Source organism: Mus caroli, chromosome 12 (assembly GCF_900094665.2).
Source record: "Mus caroli chromosome 12, CAROLI_EIJ_v1.1, whole genome shotgun sequence".
NCBI lineage: Eukaryota > Metazoa > Chordata > Mammalia > Rodentia > Muridae > Mus > Mus caroli.
The window spans coordinates 51,139,767-51,162,556 of record NC_034581.1 but is presented as its reverse complement, the minus strand read 5'-3'; the positions used below and the strand labels follow the sequence as shown (position 1 = coordinate 51,162,556).

Here is a 22,790-nt window from a genome sequence, read left to right as displayed (position 1 = left end):
CATATGCCAGCAAGATTTTGCTGAAAGGACCCTGATATAGCTGTCTCTTGTGAGGCTATGCCAGTGCCTGGCAAATACAGAAGTGGATGCTCACAGTCACCTATTGGATGGAACACAGGACCCCCAATGTAGAAGTTAGAGAAAGCACCCAAGGAGCTGAAGGGGTCTGCAACCCTATAGGTGGAACAACAATATGAACTAACAGGTACCCCCAGAGCTCGTGTCTCTAGCTGCATATGTAGCAGAAGATGGCCTAGTCAGCCATCACTGGGAAGAGAGGCCCCTTGGTCTTGCAAGCTTTATATGCCCCAGTATAGGGGAACACCAGGGCCAAGAAGTAGGAGTGGGTGGGCGGTATAAGGGACTTTTGGGATAGCATTTGAAATGTAAATGAAGAAAATATCTAATAAAAAATTTAAAAAAAAAAAGAAAGAAATGTGTAAGTAGAGCTGAGGAGGTGACTCAGCTCGTAAAGTGGTAAAGTGTCCATCTCACAAACATGAGGACCTACCTAAAAGGCCAGGTTTGTCAGTGTGCCCATGTAACTCCAGAACTGGGGACGCAGATGCAGGGAAATCCCTGAAGCTCATTGGCTGGACAGCCTAGCTGAACTGTTAAGTTTCATGTTCAGAGAGACATTGTCTCAAAAACTAGCCCATGGAGAGAAAGGAAAGACATCTGATGTCAACCTCTGGCCTGCACGCATGTGCACACACACAGCCAATGCGCGCGCGCGCACACACACACACACATGCAGCCAACGTACACACATACAAGCACATACAGGCACACACACAGAGTGATAATTTCACAGACATGCAGACAGAGACTAAGTATATTAGTCAGCATTCTCTAAAAGAACAGAATTGATATGATCAGTGTGTGTGTGTGTGTGTGTGATATTTATTAGATTGAATTCCATGCTGTGGTCCAGGTAGTTCACACAAGACGCTGAGAATCTAGTAGTTGCTCAGTCCTGTAGACTGGATGTCTCAGCAGTCTCAGTCTGGTGCTGAAGGTGGAGGAGATTCCTGGAGAGCTGGCCCTTAGTCTACAAGAAGCTGATTCTAAAAACTCCATAGCACTGGGGTGGATGAACTTGCCAGCAAGAGTGAGGACAAGCAGGCAAAATGCAAAAGCTCCTTTCTTCTATGTCCCTTAATCTGACCTGTCACCAGAAAGTGCTGTACACATTTAGGATTCTTCCTGCTTCAAATGATCCTCACAGGAGTGCCCAAAGTTTCTGAAATCGCAGTCAAGTTGATGATCAAGATCAGCCGCCATACTAAGATAGTCATGTTTTTAGAAGATACATTCTTCTTACTATAATAGCATTCAGGTGCTTCCTGAACTATCTACGTAGAGAATACAGTTCAGAGCTAAATATTTCCACTAATAACTAGACATTTTCTGACATTAGAGACTTGATTTATTTATCGCTTTATCCTAAGGGTTTGAAATACTGCTAGACACAACAGCTCCAGACACGGTAGTGTGGTCTGAGCTCTCAGAAGTCAGGAGGCTGATGCAGGAAGATTAAGAGTTTGTGGCCAGCCAAGGAGACTGTATTTTGAGGGGCACAGAGGGCAGGCAATTCAAGATAGGGTTTCACTTTATAACCCTGATGATCCTGGAGCTGTCTCAGTAGACAAGGTTAGCCTCAGAGGTCTGCCGGTCTCTGCCTCCCAAGTGCTGAGATTAAAAGTGTGTGCACCCACCAACTGGCTGACATTGAATTTTTTTTAAAATGTAGTCAATAAATTTTTTGTTTGTTTGTTTTTCTTTTTAATTACCAATATTATTTATTTACATTTCAAATGCTGTCCCCCTTCCTGGACCCCTCTCCTTGTTGGAGTTTTTAATGATCTGGTTTGTTTTAACTGGGAGCCTTATTTTGCTGTCTGAGCTGGCCTTACACTCCTGGGTTCAAATGATGCTGAGCAGCTGGGACAAGCTCACAGCCCCACACAGCCTAACGTATGGCATGGCCTCCATTTCAGATTCATTCTCGGAGGAAAACACGGACAGCCCTACTAGCATTGCTTCCCATGGGCTCACCACCAGAAGCAAACTCAGTCACTAACTTACTGCTTTGCAATCTAGGTGTTTCTTTGTTAGATACTGTTTTCAGTTTGAGGATCAGTCTTTGATAATAAGTAAATGTCTGCTGAGTCAAGAGTAAACTGGACACGAAATGGGGGTGGCTGAACCCCATGTTTTGGAAAGCTTGGGACAGACAACTAGATCCAACGCTTCGTCGTTTGTAAGTGAAGGTGGCCAGATACTCCTGCGCCCACAAGGGGTGAGTTCTTTAGCTTCTGCGGAAAAAAAAAAAATGTTCCAAAGTTTCCTGAAACTTCTACTAATTAGAAATGAAATGCAGCCAGCAAAGCCCTGGTCATTTCTAATTTACAATATTGCTTCTCTTCCAAGGTAAACGTGGACAAGTCACAACTTCTTTTGATGCCCGGGGGATTGAAAAAATTAAATCAGCGGGATTGGCTATTGATGTTTTCTAGCAAATGTTTTGAAATCTCTACCTTTCATCCATCTTGTAGGAAAACAGGATTGCTTTCTGAGCCTTCAAAGATATTAATTCCTTTAATAAATCCTTACTCGGACGTTGGGAACTTCCGAGGGTCAGGTTTCTGTAGCAATCTTTCCATCAGGGGTGAAGGGCGCCCGCAGGCAGGCTCCCAATTTTTTCCCAACTATCATCACTCTTGGTCTGAAACTGGGGTGAACCAGCATTACGAGAGATTAAGCACACCTTCTGTCCAGCCTTTTTAGATTTCCTTATTATATTCCACGCAAAGCAAATTTCGAGACAGGCTGGTCGCCTTCCTGGGGATCAGCTCTTAAGGAGATAATGCAGAGACTCCCTACAGTCCCAGTCCCACCTCTGCTCTTTGACCCCTGCTCTAGCCAGAGCCAAGAACGTGGAAGGGGCGGGGCTAGGCTCAGGGCGAGACTGGGAGGAGTTAGTGTAAGAGCTGAATAGATGTGATCAAGACGTGTGAACCTGTATGCGCTTCTCAAAGAGTTAGTGCAAATCTCGTATTTTTAAAAACAAACAATGGAGAGTGAGAGATTCCTAAAGTACACTGGAGATGTGTCAAGAAAAAGTACAGGAAACTGAAACAAGGAAGTTCCGCCTTAGTGAGTGTGTGAGCCTGACAGAGAGGGAGGGAGGGTAACCCCGGGTGGTGGGGATTCTGAGGCAGCGCCCATTCTTCTTCAATAGGCTTTATCTAAGGCTTATACAAAGATAGTAGAAATGCAGGAGGGTGCCACCTCATTATGTCAGTGTCTCTCATTAAGAGCGAACATCGAGGACATCAGTCTAACAAGTTGTCCTAAGGCATCTGCTATAAATTCATGTTTAATGTGTAATTATGAATATATCTCTGCTGAAAGAGTGAACACCATTTCTCTTTTTGTCCTAGCCATTAAAGAGAGAAAACGGAAGGATACACAGACTGTCTTTGTGGGAAAGAATGATGCTTGGTGACCCACCACCAAACTGGCGTGGCTCCCCTGGACATTAAAAAGGGGGTGTCCGTGTAGGGAGAAGATGGAACAGTGATTTGAGATTTGCTTGCTTAAAGCTCTGGATGCGGTCTGTGAAGGAAGGAAGGGCAATCACCTGTGTGGAGATCAGAAGGCAACCTTCAGAAGGCAGCTCCCCTCTCTCACCTTGTTGAGGCAGACTGTGCGCAGCCGCCTTACTCCAGGCGAGGTAGCCAGCGAGCTCCTGTGTGATTCTCCTGTCTTTACTTCCTGTCTCACTCCAGTGCAGAGATCACAGATGCACACCCGCTCCTCTTCTGATTTCTCCTCGTACAAAGGTTCCGGGGTCAAACTCATGACATCAGTCCTGGACAGCTGGTACTCCTAAGCCATCTTCTTGGGTTTTTAAAATGCTTGATAATCACCCCTGGACCCATCCCCCACTCCCGCCACCACCACTTTTTTTTAATAGGATCTCACTGTGTCGACTTTTCAGGCCTGTAACTCTCTATGTAGATCAGGGATCAGGGTAGTCTTGAACTCACAGAGATTGACTGCCTCTGCCTCCCCAGTGTATACTGCCACATCTGGCTTTTTTTTTTCATTACAGTTTAGTTCACTTAGTGTGACTCTGTGTGTGTGTGTGTGTCTGTGTGTGTCTGTGTGTGCGTGCACGTGCGCATGTGTGTGTTTGTGCATGTGTGAGTATGTGCATGTATGTGTGTGTGCATATGCATGTGTGTGTATGTGCATGTATGCATGAAGCATGACATTACACACCAATTCCTGACAGTTGTGTTTTTTTCCTTCCACTATCAGGGACTGAACACAGGTTATCGGTCGTAGCAGTAAGTGGCTTTACCCACTGAACCATCTAACTAGTCTAGGAGCCCAGATTTTTATAAGTTCTACAAGTAAATTTCAATTTCATTATCAAGAACAATTTTTACCATAATAAAACCTCTAATAATTGGCTTAATATTTAAAAATATCATCCTTCACTATAGACCACTGGGCAAACTCCTAGTTTCATGCATTTCTTCACTGTTTGACCTGAGAATTTATGATTCCCCAAGTGTGGAGAGAATTCAAAGCACCTTAAAAAAAAAACAAAAAACAAAAAACTTCCATGGATGAGTCTAACACACAGCCAAGGTAGAGAACCTGTGCCTTAGGAGACATAAACCCAATCTGTGTGCTCATGGGACAGGGACAGCCTCTGTCTCTATGAGTAGAAATGAGCAGTAAGTTCTCAGACTATTCCACAAATAGGAAGTCACTGCAGAAGTGAGAGATATTTTATAAACCGAGATTTCAGCCCACTAAGAGCCCTTCTGGAAGCATCAGGGAGGGGTGGGTAGCTCCAAGCTCTCCTGTCCTGTTCTCTCCCAACAGAAATACTGAAGAACACACAGACACCGAAAAACTCAGAGCACAAACTGAAAAACAGCCAAAGGTTGACACATCTGAGTTAAATACTCGGCCGAGAAAAGGACATCTGGAGACTGGCAGGAAGCAGGGGGCATCTTCCCTGGCTTTCCTGTGCTCGCTCTGAGTAATGTCTGGGTTGAAGTGGCCACCACTTGCATTCCTAGTGAAGACCTGGGTTCTGGAGGAGAGCTGAACTTATTTGAAAATTACTATGTACGTCTATGCCTACTCCTCTGAGGCTCCACTGGGAACTGATACAAGGCACACCTCAGTTTTAGCTAACTCAGAACTGACTCTAGCCAAAACAGTAACACATAGCTTAGGGCTGCACAGCTGTAGTCCCAGCTACTGCAAAGGCTGAGACCAGAAAGCACTCATCCGTCTCAGTAAGAGAACAAACGAAAGCCTACAAGGCAAACTAGCAGCCCTCACACACTGCGGATAAAAGACGAAGAATATAACAGATCGCTCAGGAGGAGAAACAGGGTGATTTTTTTGGGAAATCACCCATGGGAGCCAATGAGATAGTGCATCCAGTAAAGAGGTGCTTGCTGCCAAGCCTGCCCACCTGAGTTTAGTCCCTGGAGCCCACACAGTGTATAGAGTGAACCCACTCCCACAAGCTGTTCTCTGGTTCTATATGCGTTCCCTACACACACACGCACACACACACACACACACACACAATGAATAAATAGTTTTATTTCTTTAAACATGTATGTTCACAAAGAACCCCCAGGGGAACTTATCCACACGTGTGATGAGGACAGGACAGGACAGGAGCTCAGAAAAAGATCCAAAAATAATCACTGAGCTTAAATATAGACTTGACTTGATTTCAGATGGGTTTCACAAAGCCCAGGCTGACCTCAAATCCCCTATGTAGCAGAGGATGGATGGTCTTGAACTTCCAAGCCCCATATTTTTGTTTCCTAAGTGCTGAGATTTCAAGCATATATCCTATACTTGGCTTTTTTTTTTTTTTTAAGACGGGGTCTCATAGTAACATAGGTTAACTGACAACTCATTCTGTAGCCTAAACTGGCCTTGAACACCTGATCTTCCTGCCAGCGTGCTGGGATGATTGGTGTGTCACCATGCTCAGCTAGAATCAGTGATTTTAAGATCGAATAATTCACATTATTAAATCTGAGAAACTAAAATTCAGAATGAAGAGACTGAATACAGACTAAGGGGTTTGTGGATACCATCAAATAGATAAAAGGTCATTTCTAAGAGAAGTCATGACCCAAAACTTCCTGGATGGAAGTCCAGGACTAGATGACTCTGGTGGGGAAGTCTATGAAATGTTCAATGAGGAGTTAACAGCGGGAGTGTAAATGTGGCTCAGGAGCACAGCGATTGTTTAGTTGCACAAGCCATCAACTGGATTCCTGCAAATAAATAAACAAAATTAGATTACAGAATTCTATCTATGTTGGACCTGAATTGCATAAAAGTATATATACATATACTCCAGTAGCAGAGAGGACACAAAACAGTGCATTAGCACTTCTGATTTGACATTAAAGACAAAAGGCAATATCAAAACTGAAATACTGTATTTACTATAATGCTATTTATGTGAGACATCAAAACTATCTTCCATTATAATTATCAGCTGAGCATGGTGGTGCATCCCTGTGAGCTCAGCACTCAGAAAGCTGAGTAGCATCACAAGCTGAGGGACAGCCTGGGCTATGCCTCAGCAAAACAAAACAGGGTGACTCAGTGGTTAAGGCATCTGCTGCACAAGCATGAAGACCAGAACCTGTATGAAGCTGGACACAGATGTGTGTACCTGTAACCCGTGTGAGGACCGGAACCTGTGTGAAGCTGGAGACAGACATGTATACCTGTAACCCTGACACTCCTGCAGCAGGATGAGATAGGGGGTTCTACAGGAGCTAGCCTGGTGTAAGCCCTGCTAAACAAAAGACCCTGCCTCAAATCAGGTGGAAGGAGAGAACTGACACCCAAGGTTATCCTCTGACCTTCACATGTGAGCACCCTGGAATGCATGTGCCTACTACACTCCTGCATGCAAACATGCACAGACGTCTGCGCGCGCACACACACACACACACACACACACACACACACAGAGACACGCACGCACACCAAGCTCTTTAAAGCCATAATTACTGCAAGACTTAGAATAACATGAGTGTAAGTTTTATAGGGACATCACAGCTAGCTCTTGGGTCTATGACAGTGGTTCTCAACCTTCCTAATGCTCTTAACCCTTTAATATATTCCCTCATGTTGTGGTGACCCCCAGCCATAAAATTATTTTCATTGCTACCTCATAACTATAATTTTGCTACTGTTGTGAATCATAATCTAAATATTTGATATGCAGAATATCTGATATGGGAATACCCAAAGGGGTCCTGACCCACAGGTTGAGAACTACTGGTCTAAGATAACCATTTTATTTAACTATAATTAAAATTTGCATTTATCATAGAAATACTACAAAGCAGTTTTAAAATACATGTAAAGCAGGTGTGGTCGAATGCCCGTAATGGCAGCTTGGGAGACAGAGGAAAGGGCATCAGGAGTTCAAAGCCAGCTTTAGTTATAGATCAACTTCAAGGCCAAGGCCAGCAAGATAGCTCAGCAGGTAAAAGAGCTTGCAAAGCAAACCTGACAGACAACTTGGCTTTGATCTCCAGAACCTATGAGAAGGTAGGAGGGAAGAGCAGACTCCACAAAGTTGTCCTCTGCGGGAAGCAGGTGTGGCCGCATGGACCAAGATGTTTACTGACTTGCCTAAGCATGGGCAGTGAGGCTGCATGTGTGTGCTGCCTGTGATCGACCTGAGCTCGTGCCTGGAGCGTGTGTGAATTCTGATGGGATGAGGTGGGGTGGAGCAAGATGAGGTCAGCCCCAGCGAGGAGAGGCATTTTGTTGTTTAGCCCTTGCCCTAATTAGAAGCTAGTAGTAGTAAGAAAAGCTGTTGTAAGGGGAGTTGTTGTAAGAAAAGCTGCAAGAAGGAGAACAAACAAGTAAAGAAGCTGTTGTGTGAACCTGACTTGGTGTCTCCTTGTCGTTCTTGTCTCCACAGGTCGGAGACTGCGGAGACCGGGACAAGTGGTGGCCCGTACGGGGAACTCATCGTGTAGGTCGGCAACGATAAGTAAGGAAATTTTAGTAAACAGCAGTAAGGAAATTTAGGTAAGTGGCCAGTTTAGAACCTCTTTAGTTAGACTGTAAGAGTCTGTGGAACTTACAAAAATTATTCTACTCTGTCAGAGGCACATGCCATTCTTAAATGTTCCCTGTTAATTCATTTTCTCTTAAGTTTTTTGTTGTTTAGTTCTGTTTGATACTTGAAAATGAGAGATCAGAGTGATGCCATCTTGTAAAGGGCAAAGGAAAATGCAGTTTCCAAATGGAAGGCATTCAGATTTTATTAGACAAGTCAAATAGATAGGATGGGTGTATCAAGGCCTGACAGGAGAGGCAGAGCAGAGCAGAGGCATATGTCCAAAGTGATCTAAATTATAGACCAGGCAGCTTTCCATTTTAAAAATGGGACTTGCATAGATAGTATAGACAGGTAACCTCAGAGACTGAGAAAGGACTACTATAGACTGAGACCATTAAGTCAGTAGCAAAATACTTGCAAATGACAGGAGTACAGTTGGAAACCAATGCGGAACAGATAGAGATGAAGGTAAGGTTCCCAGGAAAAAAGGGACAAAGCATTAAGGTTCTCAGGTATAGAGACGAAGGTAAGATTCCCGGGGAAAAAAGGGACGAAGCATTAAGGATCTCAAATATAGAGACAAAGGGAAGGTTTTCCGGGGGGAAAAAAAAAAGGGATGAAGCACTAAGGTTCTCAGGAATAGAGACGAAGGAAATTTCAGCAACATGGGTTCAACTGCGACTAAAATGAAAGTAAAAATGTTAGCCATCTGGAACTTGTTCAGGGCGTGTTTGAGGGACGCCAGCGGAAAGTAGAATGCTGAAATAGAGGAAGGAGCGGCGGAGCTTGAGGAGGCTAAGGAGATTGCTTCTTAGGCTAGCTGCCGAAAACCTAAACAGCTTAGACAACAAACCAAAGATAAGAAAGTGAAGAAGGAATCTAGCTCTGAAGGGTCTACTAGTGACAGCGACGGGATTGATAGTGACAATGATGTCTGTAGTCGGATGTCCCGCTGGAGATTGAGACGTGGTAGGCCACCTGAACCATCAGCCCCTCCTTTGCCTTCTCCTCCCCCCTATAAAGATGAGGAAGACAAAAGGGAAAAGCGTAGTCTTCATGCAAAAGTCTGGAAAAATGTGCCTGCCATTGCGGGGGCCTTCCTAGTACCAACAGGGGCAACGGTAAAAAGAGAAAAGATGGTCTTATATAGTGGATGGGAGGACTAGCCAATAGTATTAGAAGGAAAACAACACTATGAAAGGGACCATTGTTTTGTGTAAGATAAAAACACTTAAAGTTCTTAGGTATGCATATGTATGCTCTATGTAAATATGTTACAAATTTATGTCTATAAAATCGGTATTTCAAGTAAGCATTGAAAAGATATGGAAAAGACATTTAGTGAACAGGCAGAGAACAGACAGCAGTGTGGTATGGGGGTATAGAACAGAATATAGCCAAGTTTGAATAAAAGGTTTTTCTTTATGTACTTCTGTGTTTTGAAAGTAATAAGGTGTTCACAAAAATAAGATCATGGTTTCCTCCCCCAGAAGGGTGTCTATCATTTCCCCTGGAGATAGAACTGTTCAAATTTTGCTTTTGCCTAGTCACTATGCTAGTTTCCCTTCAAGGGGACTAAAAAGAGGAAATCGGGGCTTCAGCTCCACTGGAATACAAAACTGAAAGCTGATATCCTTATGGTTAACCAAAGAGTAGATTGGTTGCAGGAACAGATGAATATTTTGGAGCAGTTAGTATTTGCTTCCTGCATTACTCATGTCAGGAATGTGTGTAACCTCTGTTCAGTATCAGAATTTGTCCAGAGCTGCAAATCTGTTGAGTGCAATTGGTGCAATTAGGAAATTGGAGTCATGATCTCGACACAAAAATGAAGGAATTGCGGGCATCGATTGTTGCCATGAACAACACCCATGTGGAGATTGCAACTGCAAAGCAATGGATGGAGATCATCCAGGGAACTGTGGGATTCTTAAAAAAATTGGGGAGGGATGGCCTTTTGAGCGCTCCTGCTGACTGTTGTGTGTAGAGGAATGCTTTGGTGGATGGCACGTGTGAGAAGGCGGCACAGGGCTGATGAACGAGCCTTAGTGCAGGCTATGGCAGTCTTGGAAGCAGGAACATACCCCCAATGTTGGCTCAACATGCTGGATCAGTAATCAATGATGGGTAAGACCCTCACGTGCGCATACCAACCTAAGACAGGATGGCAAAAATGAGTTCGTCACTCCCATGACGGGTAAGGATGTGGCACGGATGGGGGCAACCTAAGACAGATGCTGATCCCAGAGCTACTAATAAAACAAAAAGAGGGAGATGTGGGAAGTGGGTGTGGCCGCATGGGCCAAGATGTTTACTGTCTTGCCCGAGCATGCGCAGTGAGGCTGCATGCATGGGCTGCCTGCCAGGCTGGACTGTTCCTCGTGATCCGGACCTGTCAGCCTATCATTGACCTACCTGAGCTCGTGCCTGGAGTGTGTGTGAATTCTGATTGGATGAGGTGGGGTGGAGTGAGATGAGGTCAGCCCTGGCGCGAGGATAGGAGTTTTGTTGTTTATCCCTTGCCCTAAGTAGAAGCTAGTAGTAGTACGAGAAGCTGTTGTTAGGGGAGTTGTTGTAAGAAAAGCAGCAAGAAGGAAAACAAGTAAAGAAGCTGTTATGTGAACCCAACTTGGTGTCCGTGTCGTTCGTATCTCTGCTGGGCGGTGAGGACCGGGATGGTCCTCTGCCCTTCATGGGTCATACACACACACTGGAGTGCAGACACACACACAGAGAAAGAGAGAGAGAGAGAGAGAGAGAGAGACTCCAAGTTTTAATTTTAAAAAAAGGAATCTGCATTTGAAGAGTGGAAAAATACTTGACTTCCCTGAGAACATGGGCCCTGGCCCCCTGCCAGATGGTCTAATTACCTGGAACTTTTGAGAAAAACAACCGCAGAATGTTTCAATGTCCCAGGTGCCTTGAAGCAAACATCTTCCCCTAGACTTCCCCTATTTCCTCCCCGATCCTCCCCCTAATCTGTGGTTTTTGCCTTTATAAGCCTGCTGAAAAATAGGGTCGGGGTCGAACTCCTCTACCCCTGCGTGGTGTATGAGTCTCGGCCCCAGCATGCTGGTTTGAGTTCTTGTCCTGTCTTCTCGCTGTTAATACACTTCCTCGTGTGATTACAGCAAGTTCGGTCTCAGTGTCTTGCTGGGTGCGCGCTATTCCTGAGACTTGAGTGAGGGTCTCCCTTGGGGGGGAGGTCCTTCATTTGGGGTCTCGTCCGGGATCTGCACGACCACCCAGGGGTCTTAGACCCACTTGGAGGTAAGGTTCTCTGTTTTGTCTCCATTCTGGGTCTGTATTCTGTCTAAAAATCTGGTGCGATCGCAGTTTCGGTTTTGCGGATGCTCTGTGAGACCGCGCTCTGAGAGGGAGAGCGGGGTGAATAGAGATAGACATATCTGATGTCCACAGTCCGTTCGCCCTGGGAGACATCCCAGGAGGACAGGGGGAGGACCAGGGACGCCTGGGGGACCCCTGCAGGAATAGTCAGGAGATAAGTCTTCTCCTTGACGATCTGTGTCAGCAACTTGCTTCCAGGCCAGCTGACTCTTCGGTATTTCTGGTCGACTCGGAGTCGGCAGCTCATTTTGTCTCTTTCTGTGATTGTCTTTGTGATTGTCTTCATTGTAAGTATTATAGAAATGGGACACCCTGTGACAACCCCTTTGACTCTGACTTTAAATCATTGGACGGACGTTAAGAGTAGGGCTCATAGTTTGTCTGTTGAAGTAAAAAAGGGACCATGGCGGACTTTTTGTTCATCTGAATGGCCGACATTTGCTGTTGGCTGGCCGCAAGACGGATCCTTTCATTTACCCATTATCTATGCTGTAAAGCGTCTTGTTTTTCAGACACCAGGGGGCCATCCGGACCAGGTCCCCTACATCCTTGTTTGGCAGGATCTGGTCCAGAATCCTCCACCCTGGGTGCGACCCTGGATATACAGGACTCCTTCGGTGATGATCGCTGTCGTTATGTCACAACCGAAAGCAAATCAGCAGCCGACTGGTCCCTCAGCTCCCCCACAGATCTATCCCGAGATCAATGATTATCCATGGACGGAACCACAGCCACCCCTTTACCCTTTACCTGTTCCTCAGCCTCTCCCTCCTCTGGTTCGCGCCAGCAGAACCCGTCCCTATCCCTGAGGGGGACGGGCCGCCAGGCCTGCAGCGGGGACATGGAGCCACAGGGGTCGCAGTCCAGATGGCATGGGCCCTGGCCCCGACTCCACCATTGTCTTGTCCCTCCGTGCCTATGTTGGTGGCCCTCCTCCGGGCCCCAATGAACTTGCTCCCTTGCAGTATTGGCCTTTCTCTTCGGCTTTTCTTTACAATTGGAAAACTAATCATCCTTCTTTTTCAGAAAATCCCTCGGGCTTGACTGGGCTCCTTGAGTCCCTCATGGTTTCCCATCAGCCCACTTGGGATGATTGCCAGCAACTCTTGCAGGTCCTCTTCACCAGGGAGGAGAGAGAGAGGATCCTGTTAGAGGCCAGAAAGAATGTCCCAGGACCAGACGGGACCCCCACTAGTCTCCCCACCCTTGTAGATGCGGCTTTTCCCTTGGCCCGCCCCGACTGGGATTTCAACACTGCGAAAGGTAGGGAGTGTCTCACGCTCTACCGCCACACTCTATGGCAGGTCTCAAGGGGGCCGCACAGCGACCCACCAATTTGGCCAAGGTAAGAGAGGTTCTTCAGGGTCCAGTGGAGCCACCCTCCGTTTTCTTAGAATGGCTGATGGAGGCTTATAGGAGATATACCCCATCTGATCCCTCCTCGAAGGGACAACAAGCGGCTGTTGCTATGGCTTCATTGGTCAGTCTGCCTCTGATATTAAGAAAAAGTTGTCCAGTCCAATCACGTGGGACCTGAGACTGCTTTGGTAGGGGAGGCAGAAATCNAAAAAAAAAAGGAAAACAGAAAACAATGGTAATAGGAGCCACTGGTCACAAATTTTAACCCTTGGACTACCAAGCACACTCTAGAGGTTGGAAAAGGACAAGTAACTCACTCCTTCCTTATTATTCCTGAGTGCCCAGCCCCCCTACTCGGAAGGGATCTACTAACCAAATTAAAAGCTCAAGTTCAATTCACTGCCAAGGGACCCCAGGTCACCTGGGAGGGTGCCCCAGTAGCTTGCTTGGTTTTGCACCTAGAAGAGGAGTACCGCCTCCATGAGCAGAATCCCAAGCAGTTACCAGCATCCAAATGGATGTCTGCTTTTTCTGGAGTTTGGGCTGAACAGGCAGGAATAAGATTAGCCAAACAGGTGCCACCGGTTGTGGTGGAGCTAAAGGCTGATGCCTCCCCCATCTCAGTCAAACAGTATCCTATGAGTAGGGAGGCTAAAGAAGGCATCCGGCCACATATCCAGAGACTGTTACAACAGGGGATTTTAGTGCCTTGCCAATCCCCTTGGAAAGCCCTCTCCTGTCTGTGCGCAATCCCGGAACTAATGACTATCAACTCGTGCAAGACTTGAGAGAAGTTAACAAAAGGGTACAAGACATTCACCCTACTGTTCCCAATCCTTACAACCTATTAAGCTCCCTCCCGCCAGAGCGGACTTGGTATACTGTCCTAGACTTGAAAGATGCCTTTTTCTGCCTCCAATTGCACCCCAACAGCCAGCCACCATTCGCCTTTGAGTGGAGAGACCCAGAGGAAGGGTATACGGGCCAGCTGACTTGGACACGGTTGCCACAAGGGTTCAAAAATTCCCCTACCCTTTTTGATGAAGCGCTCCACTGCAACCCTCAACCCAGGAACTGTGCCTCTACGGGACCAAGAAACTCCTGAATGAACTGGGTGAGTTGGGGTACCGGGTATCCGCTAAGAAAGCTCAGCTATGCCGCACCAAGGAAACCTACCTAGGATACATCCTCCAAGAAGGAAAGCGATGGCTAACCGAGGCTCGAAAGAAGACTGTGATGCAGATCCTGATCCCCACCACTCCGCGACAAGTACGTGAGTTTCTGGGGACGGCGGGCTTTTGCAGACTCTGGATACCGGGATTGGCAACACTGGCGGCCCCTCTGTACCCACTCAGTAAAGAAAAAGTCCCGTTCACCTGGACAGAGGAACACCAAAAAGCCTTTGACAGCATAAAGGCTGCTCTGTTTGCAACCCCTGCTTTGGCCTTGCCAGATTTGACTAAGCCTTTCACCCTATACGTTGATGAGCAGGCTAGAGTAGACCGTGGAGTCCTGACTCAGACTCTGGGGCCCTGGAAGCGGCCGGTGGCCTACCTGTCCAAAAAGCTAGATCCGGTTGCCAGTAGTTGGCCCTCTTGCCTGAAAGCCATTGCTGCAGTAGCCCTACTTGTCAAAGACGCTGACAAGCTTACTCTGGGTCAACATGTGACTGTAATTGCTCCCCATGCTTTGGAAAGTATTGTGTGGCAGCCCCCCAACCGCTGGATGACAAACACCCGGATAACACACTACCAGAGCTTGTTGTTAAATGACCGGATAACTTTTGCTCCGCCTGCTATCCTCAACCCTGCCATCCTGCTCCCCAAAGCAGATGACTCCACCCCAGTGCACTGATGTGCTGACATCCTGGCCGAAGAGACCGGAACCAGAAAAGACCTGACTGATCAACCTTGGCCAGGTGTACCTAACAGGTACACGGACGGTAGCAGCTTCGTGGTAGAAGGAAAAAGAAGAGCAGGAGCAGCGGTGGTGGACAGAAAGCAGATAATTTGGGCCAGCAGTTTACCAGAAGGAACTTCGGTGCAAAAAGCAGAACTCCAGGCGTTGACCCAAGCACTTGAACTGGCAGAAGGTAAGGCCATCAATATCTACACTGATAGCCGATATGCCTTGCCACAGCCCACATACATGGGGCCATCTACAGGCAGAGGAGGCTGCTCACATCAGCAGGGAAGGAAATTAAAAATAAGGAGGAAATCTTGGCTCTCCTAGAGGCTATACATCTGCCCAAAAAGGTCGCTATTGTCCACTGTCCTGGGCACCAAAAGAGCAGTGACCCGGTAGCAAAAGGGAACCAGATGGCTGACTGGACAGCAAAACAGGCGGCCCAGGGGGCAGTCACTCTGGCCGTTGAGGCCACTGATGAACCCCATGGCACCCCGGAAGTTAGTTTTGAATATACCCTCAAAGACTATGACATAATTGAAGACATGGGAGATCGAGGACTTGCTCGGGGGTTCAGCCATCATGGTGTAGCAAAAACTAAAGAAGGAAAAATCATATTGCCCTACAAAGAAGGGAGGGCATATGTAGAACGCATCCATCGGTTGACTCATCTGGGAGCAAAGAAGTTATGTGACTTGATTCAATCTTCCAACTATTATGTGATCGAACTGCACTCCATCGCTGAGCAAGTTGCAAAAACTTGTAAGGCTTGTGCTCTGACCAATGTGGCACACCCCTTCAATGAACCAGGGAAAAGACTGAGAGGTGACTGACCAGGGGCTTACTGGGAAATAAATTTCACTGAAATTAAGCCAGGGAAGTATGGTAACAAATATCTTCTAGTTTTTATAGACACCTTTTCAGGATGGGTAGAGGCTTTCCCTACTAAATCAGAAACAGCTCAGGTGGTAACTAAGAAAATTCTTGAAGAAATCCTGCCTCGATTTGAGATTCCCAAGGTAATCGGCTCAGACAATGGGCCCACTTTTGTTGCCCAGGTAAGTCAGGAATTGGCCACACAACTGGGGACTAATTGGAAATTACATTGTGCTTACAGGCCCCAGAGCTCAGGACAGGTAGAAAGAATAAATAGAACCCTAGAAGAGACCCTTACTAAATTAGCCATTGAGACCAGCGGTCAGGACTGGGTGACTCTCCTTCCCTTTGCGCTTCTCAGGGTCTGAAACACTCCTGGATGTTTTGGCCTCACCCCCTATGAGATTCTGTATGGGGGACCACCCCCCTTAACTGAGTCAGGTGGGATATTGGATCCCAACACTGACCTTTCCTCACCCTCTGCTCTGTTTACCCACTTAAAGGCCTTATAAGTTGTCAGAACACAGATCTGGAACCAGATCAAAGAAGCCTACACACCGGGAACCACAGCAGTGCCCCACGGGTTCCAGGTCGGAGACTCAGTCTTGGTCAGACGACATCGAGCTGGCATGCTTGAGCCCCGGTGGAAAGGACCTTATCTGGTGCTGTTGACTACCCCCACGGCAGTGAAGGTAGACAGGATTGCTGCCTGGATCCATGCCTCCCATGTAAAGAAACCACCAAACCAAGATGAGGGTGACTGGATGGTGGCAGCCACTGACAATCCTCTTAAGCTGCGCCTTCACCATAGCCCCAACCTTGGGTAGTAATCCTCATGCTCCCATGACCCTGACATGGGAAGTCATCTCTCAAGCCAGAGATACCGTATGGAGTACTTCAAAGGTAGCCCCCCTTATACATGGTGGCCCCCTCTGTTCCCTGAAATCTGTGCCTTGATGGCTGGATTAGACACTTGGGATATCCCTGAAGAGTCACATGAAATGGTGCCCCAGAGTGAGGTAATCTACCAGAAGCGGTCATATAACCAAGGGGTAAGTTCCCAGGGGCAGTACATTGCAGATATACCAGGCTGTAGTAGTGAGTCTAAACAAAGGAGGCGCCATCAGGAGCCCTTTTATGTCTGTCCCAGAGATAGAAAAAGTAAAAAAGAGGCTNGCCGGTGCGGGGGAGCAGAGGGCTTCTTCTGTAGTCAGTGGGGATGTGAAACCACTTATTGGCACCCTTCCTCTAGCTGGGATCTTATTTTAGTGACCAGACGAAATAAGGGCCATGATTCTTTAAACATCACTTTTATTCAGAAAGGAAAAGAGGCAAAAAAAAAGATTGGATAAAGGGGAGGCAGTGGGGCCTAAGATTTTATGTGACAGGGACGGACCCTGGATTCACTTTTAAGGTTCAGCTGAAGATAGAAAGTCCTCCAGCCCAGTCAGTGGGGCCTAACCCCGTCTTAGTTAAAAGGCCTCAGAGACCCCCTCCAAGATCTACCCTCCCTGGGCCTACTTTAGGTGGCCCTACTTATGCTTACACTCCTTCCCTAGATCTAGCCCCAACCACTCCCTCACCCCCAGACACCAAGAATCGCCTGTTTGGCCTGGTACAAGGGACATTCCTGGTCCTTAACGGTACTCATCCCAACATTACTCAGTCTTGCTGGCTGTGCTATGCCTCTAGTCCCCCCTATTATGAGGGAATTGCCCAAGTCAGGACCTATAATAAGACTGCAGACCATTCTCAATGCCCTTGGGGGGGAAAACAGAAAACTGACTCTGGCAGCTGTCTCAGGGAGCGGAGTTTGCTTGGGTCAAGTGCCACATGGCAGGTGGCACCTCTGTAATCAGACCCAACATATCCAGTTTTCCGACAGTGGTCAGTACCTAGTGCCCCCCTTAGACACAGTATGGGCTTGCAACACTGGTCTCACTCCCTGTGTATCTACTTCTGTTTTTAATACTTCTAAAGATTACTGTATTCTAGTTCAGCTTGTCCCTAGGCTCCTGTACCATGATGACAGCTCTTTTGTCGATGAATTCGACCATCAAGTTCGCCATAAGCGAGAGCCCATTACCATGACTTTGGTGGTCNTCCTGGGTCTNGGGGTGGCGGCTGGGGTTGGCACAGGTACAACCGCCTTAATTCAGACCCCTNGATACTTTGATGANTTGTGAACTNCCATGGNCACTGATCTGAGGGCCANAGAGCAGTCCATAACTAAACTAGAAGAATCCTTGAACTCCCTGTCAGAGGTAGTACTGCAAAATAGGAGAGGGTTAGACCTCCTTTTCCTCAAAGAAGGAGGACTTTGTGCAGCCCTAAAGGAAGAGTGTTGCTTCTATGTAGACCATTCTGGAGTAATTAAAGATTCTATGTCTAAACTCAGGGACCGATTAGACAAGCGCAGAAGGGAAAGAGAAGATAGACAGAGCTGGTTTGAAAATTGGTTTAATAAGTCTCCTTGGTTTACCACCCTTGTTTCTACCCTTGCCGGTCCCCTAATCATCCTGTTGCTTTTGCTCACTTTTGGACCTTGCATTCTTAATAAGTTAGTGACTTTTATAAAAGACAGGGTTAATGCTGTACAGGTAATGGTGCTCTGACAACAGTACCAGACTTTGCCGGAAAAAGAAGAGGGGTCGCTCTAAGATTAGAGCTACTCACAAGAAGAAGTGGGGAAATGAAGAGTGGAAAAATACTGACTGCCCTGAGAACATGGGCCCCAGCCCCCTGCCAGATAGCCTAATTACCCGGAACTTTTGAGAAAAACAACCGCAGAATGTTTCAATGTTCCAGGTGCCTTGAAGCAAACATCACCCCTAGACTTCCCCTATTTCCTCCCCGATCCTCCCCCTAGTCTGTGGTTTTTGCCTTTATAAGCCTGCTGAAAAATAGGGTTGGGGTCGAACTCCTCTACCCCTGCGTGGTGTATGAGTCTCGTCCCCAGCATGCTGGTTTGAGCTCTTGTCCCGTCTTCTCACTGTTAATACACTTCCTCGTGTGATTACAGCAAGTTCAGTCTCAGTGTCTTGCTGGGTGCGCGCTATTCCTGAGACTTGAGTGAGGGTCTCCCTTCGGGGGTCCTTCACATTCACATACCTGTAAACATAGTAGTTGTATATCAGTGTTGTCTTAAAAGAAAAAAGAAAGAAAGAAAGAAAGAAAGAAAGAAAGAAAGAAAGAAAGAAAGAAAGAAGCCAGGCAGTGGTGGCACAGACCTTTAATCCCAGCACTCAGGAGGCAGAGGAAGGTGGATCGCCTAAATTTTGAGTTCAAGGCCAGCCTGGTCTACCAAGTGAGTTCCAGGACAGCTAAGGCTACACAGAAAAACCCTGTCTCGCAAAAACAATAACAAAAAAGGTAAAGTCAGGCATGGTGGTATATACCTGGCTGTCCATCACTTAGGGAAAGAGACAAGAGGATACTGAGTTCAAGACCCTGCTCAGCTATATGACAAACCACTGCAAATGTCAGACCACTGCAGGCTGCATAGTAAGACTGTGTGTCAAAACACCAGTGGCTCTGCTTGGAGCTTAGGGGCACACAGAATTCCAGGCTGTTGTTATTCCCACGCATACAGAACTCACTATCTTAATAACACCGCAAGAATTTATTAAATCCTAACAGAGTTCTAGGGAAGGCAGAGTGTTTGTTGTTGCTTTCCTGGTCCTCCTCACCAGATCAACAAAGTAACTAATTCTGCTGGTGTGGGCGGAGGTCCACAGACGCACCTGTGAGCGATAATCAGGATCTGTCTAGAGAGTGAAGCAGAGCTGTGTTAAGGCAGAGTGAGGAGTCAGTCAGAAAGGATGGATCTTGGGTTCTCTGGCTGAGCTGCCACAGCAAGCGCCGCACCCCAGAGAGCATTCAACAACTGTCCAAATCATCTCTCAAGCATTATTTCATCTGACCTCCTCTGTACACCTATTCCTGGGTCACGTTGCCTGCCTTTCAGGCGTTGCCCCCATTCCACTGCCTGTCAAATAAGGCGTCAGTCCATTTTCTTAACAGACTTAGTTCACAGATTGAAAGGAATGTAGCGTGAGAGACCAGACCAGTAAAAATGCACCCTCACCCTTTCCTTCCTTTTTTCTTAAAGAAGGAGGAGGAGGGAAAGGAGGAGGGGGAGGGGGAGAAAGAGGAGAAGGAGAAGAAAAGGTATATTTGTAGGTAGTTGGGGCAGGTGTGCCTCTCTCTCTCTCTCTCTCTCTCTCTCTCTCTCTCTCTCTGTGTGTGTGTGTGTGTCTGTGTGTGTGTGTGTGTGTTGTGTGTGTGTGTGTGTGTGTGTGTGTGTGTGTGTGTGTATGAGCTGGTTCATCAAACTCCAGTCAGTCTCAGGCTTAGTTGTAAGCAACTTTGAGCTATCTCACCACCACATATTTCTTTCTTTTTTTAAAAAACAAGATCTCACTCTCTCTGTAGCCCAGGCTATCCTGGAACTTATCATATAACCCAGAGAAGCCTTAACGTTGTAGCTCTCCTGCTTCAGCCATTAGTTGCTGGGTTGTAGACGTGAGCCACCACACAGGGCTTATCCTTGGCTTTAGCAGTTCTGTCCTTCAATACCAGGCTACTCAGGTCCTAGACAGCAAGTCTGAACAGGTGGCCTGGGCCTCCTCAGGGCTCTAGGAGCCAAGAAAACATGGGGACAGGGAAGAGACCACCACGCCTGCCATGCTCTGAGACTTCGGTTCATCCCCATGCCTTGAAGGATAATGAAGCTGTTCACACAACAGCAAAGGCCTGCACAATTTAAAAGAGGCTCATTCCACCCTGGTGTTCTTACTTCAAATGCTAGAAATATAACTTGGGGCCTCAAGCATGCTAGGCAAATGTCCTCCCCCCTGCCCTATACCCCACAGCCCTAGATTAGGGGGCTTCTCTCTCTCTCTCTCTCTCTCTCTCTCTCTCTTCCCAGTTGGACCAGCCAGTGTCTTTTATTCTGGTTTTATTGCAAAACATTATACAGAGCTAAAAATAGTACCACGTTAAACTCTTGTGAGGAGCAAGATTATCTTTAAAGCACTCACATAAACCGCCAAACCTCACATTGAAATTAGAACAAGTCACAGTAAAACAAAAATGATTGGTATTGATTGGGTTTTCTTCTTAGCCCTGGCTAAGTAACTGTGTGCAAAGTGTAAAATCTTCACTTGTTGATTTCCAAGATTAAAATCAATACAACTGTCCATAATCCATAACACTCAGTCTGCCTCCCCAGAGCAGATCAGACAAGAGCAATTAGATTTCTGCCTGACTAGCAGGAAGAGAAAATGGTTTCATTCGAGATCAAAACCATCCTCTCAGACCGAATCCCACTTTCTTCTGCTGGTTAGCGCTTAGCAATTGCTTGCTTCTCTGTTATGTTTGGTTCCGATGATCAAAATGTTCCCCCATAATCTTCAGTAGAAAGGGGGCCAGAGTTTAGAGATTCTAAATTTTAAGGATTATTCTTCCAACTTTACTTCCTTCCCAAGTTCTCATCTTGACAGGATTTAAAGGTGGTTCTACCCCCTCACACCTACAGGAGAAAGCCTGCGTGCCTATGTCTTAGTTCACTGCATTTACAATTCTTGACTTGGAATACGGAATTAATTCCAGACAAGGACCAGTATGAAAGCAGATGAAAGAAACATCATTGAAAATATTCTTCCATGACCACAAAAATTTCATCAAATATTTGGGAAGCTTGTGTGGCTGGACGGTGATTTTTTTTTAAGATTTATTTATTATATCTTATGTATATGAGTGCACTGTAGCTGTCTTCAGACACACCATAAGAGAGCATCAGATCCCATTACAGATGGCTGTGAGCCACCATGTGGTTGCTGAGAATCGAACTCAAGACCTCTGGAAGAGCAGTCAGTGCTCTTAACCACTGGGCCATCCCTCCAGCCCTGTGATTTTGTTGTTGTTGGTGGTGGTGGTGGTGGTGGTGGTGGTGTTTGAGGGTTTTGTTTGTTTTATGTTACCTCCTTCCAGCCTAGCAAGGCTGGCTGTGACCATCCACCACTTAAGCGGAGCCACCTGCTGTGCTGCCCCTTTGAAGTGCCACTACCTGCCTGAGGCCCAACCTGCCTGAGGCCTAACCGGTTCTCTTCCAAGAATTTTCCAGAGTTAGCACTGAACTTCGAGAGTTCCCACTAGTAGGCTGACCTATCTACTTCAAAGGAACTTTGCATGGCCAGGGATGGGCCTCCCCTCTTCTTTATAAAGCGTGTTTGCTGACATTAAAATTGAACCTTGATCAGACTGACTGTCTTGGTTTCTCTCATCCGCATAGCTCCCTCTTCTCTTCCAGATTCCAAAATGCCAGACTAGAACCCAGACATGTGAGCCGCTGGCCGGACACAACAGTTTTAGGGTTTTTTTATTTGCTTGGGAGTTGCTTCTTTACTGGGGGGTGGTTTTGGCTCATTTGGGTTTGGGTGTTTTTAAGACAGGGTGTCAAGATGTAACTTTGGCTCATCTAAACATAGTAGGTAGCTTGGGATGACCTTAAGCCCTTAGAAATCCTACAGCTTCAGCCTCCTAAGTGCTGGGATTACAGTACCCTGCTTACTTTCATTTGAGTTTTTTTGAAGCAGAGTTTCACCATGTAGCCCAGGTTGGACTTGAACCTGTGAGCCTTCTGCCTCAGCCTGGTAATGCTTGGATTAGAGGTGTGCATACTCCACTTGGCTTACCAATCTGAAACAAGATTACAGTTGTGGGGCTTTGAATGAGAAATGTCCACCATAAGGACAGTATTTGAATATTCAGTTGCCAGTTGGTGGAACTGTTTAAGGAGATCTAGGTGGTGTGATTTCGCTGAAGGAGGTGTGTCACTAGGAGTGGGCTTTGCCATTTCAAAATCTCACACTAGAACCAGTTTTATTTGCTCGCTCTCTCTGCCTCCTTCCTACCTGTGGATCAGGGTGCAAAGCTCTCAGGTTTTGTCCCAGCACAATGCCTTCCCACCTGTCTGTCACCACACTCCCTGCTAAGATGGTTGTGGACTAACCCACTGAAACCATAAGACCTCCAAATGCTTTCTTTTATAAGCTCCCTTGGTTGTGGTATCTCTTCACAGCATAGAACAGTATGTTCCCTGTCTGTGGTGCCTGCTGCCATGCCTCCCTGGTGCCACACCCCT

At 46.7% G+C, this 22,790-nt stretch overlaps 1 protein-coding gene across 1 annotated transcript; it reads left to right on the top strand.

The window, feature by feature from the left end:
- The first annotated feature begins 11,805 nt into the window (after positions 1-11,805).
- LOC110306514 lies at positions 11,806-16,470 on the top strand. Its single transcript, XM_021178637.1, is given in 7 exon segments — positions 11,806-12,799; positions 12,802-12,983; positions 13,089-13,121; positions 13,123-13,585; positions 13,588-13,920; positions 13,923-14,990; positions 14,993-16,470. Coding segments are annotated over 7 exon segments (4,551 nt in total).
- Positions 16,471-22,790: the final 6,320 nt, after the last annotated feature.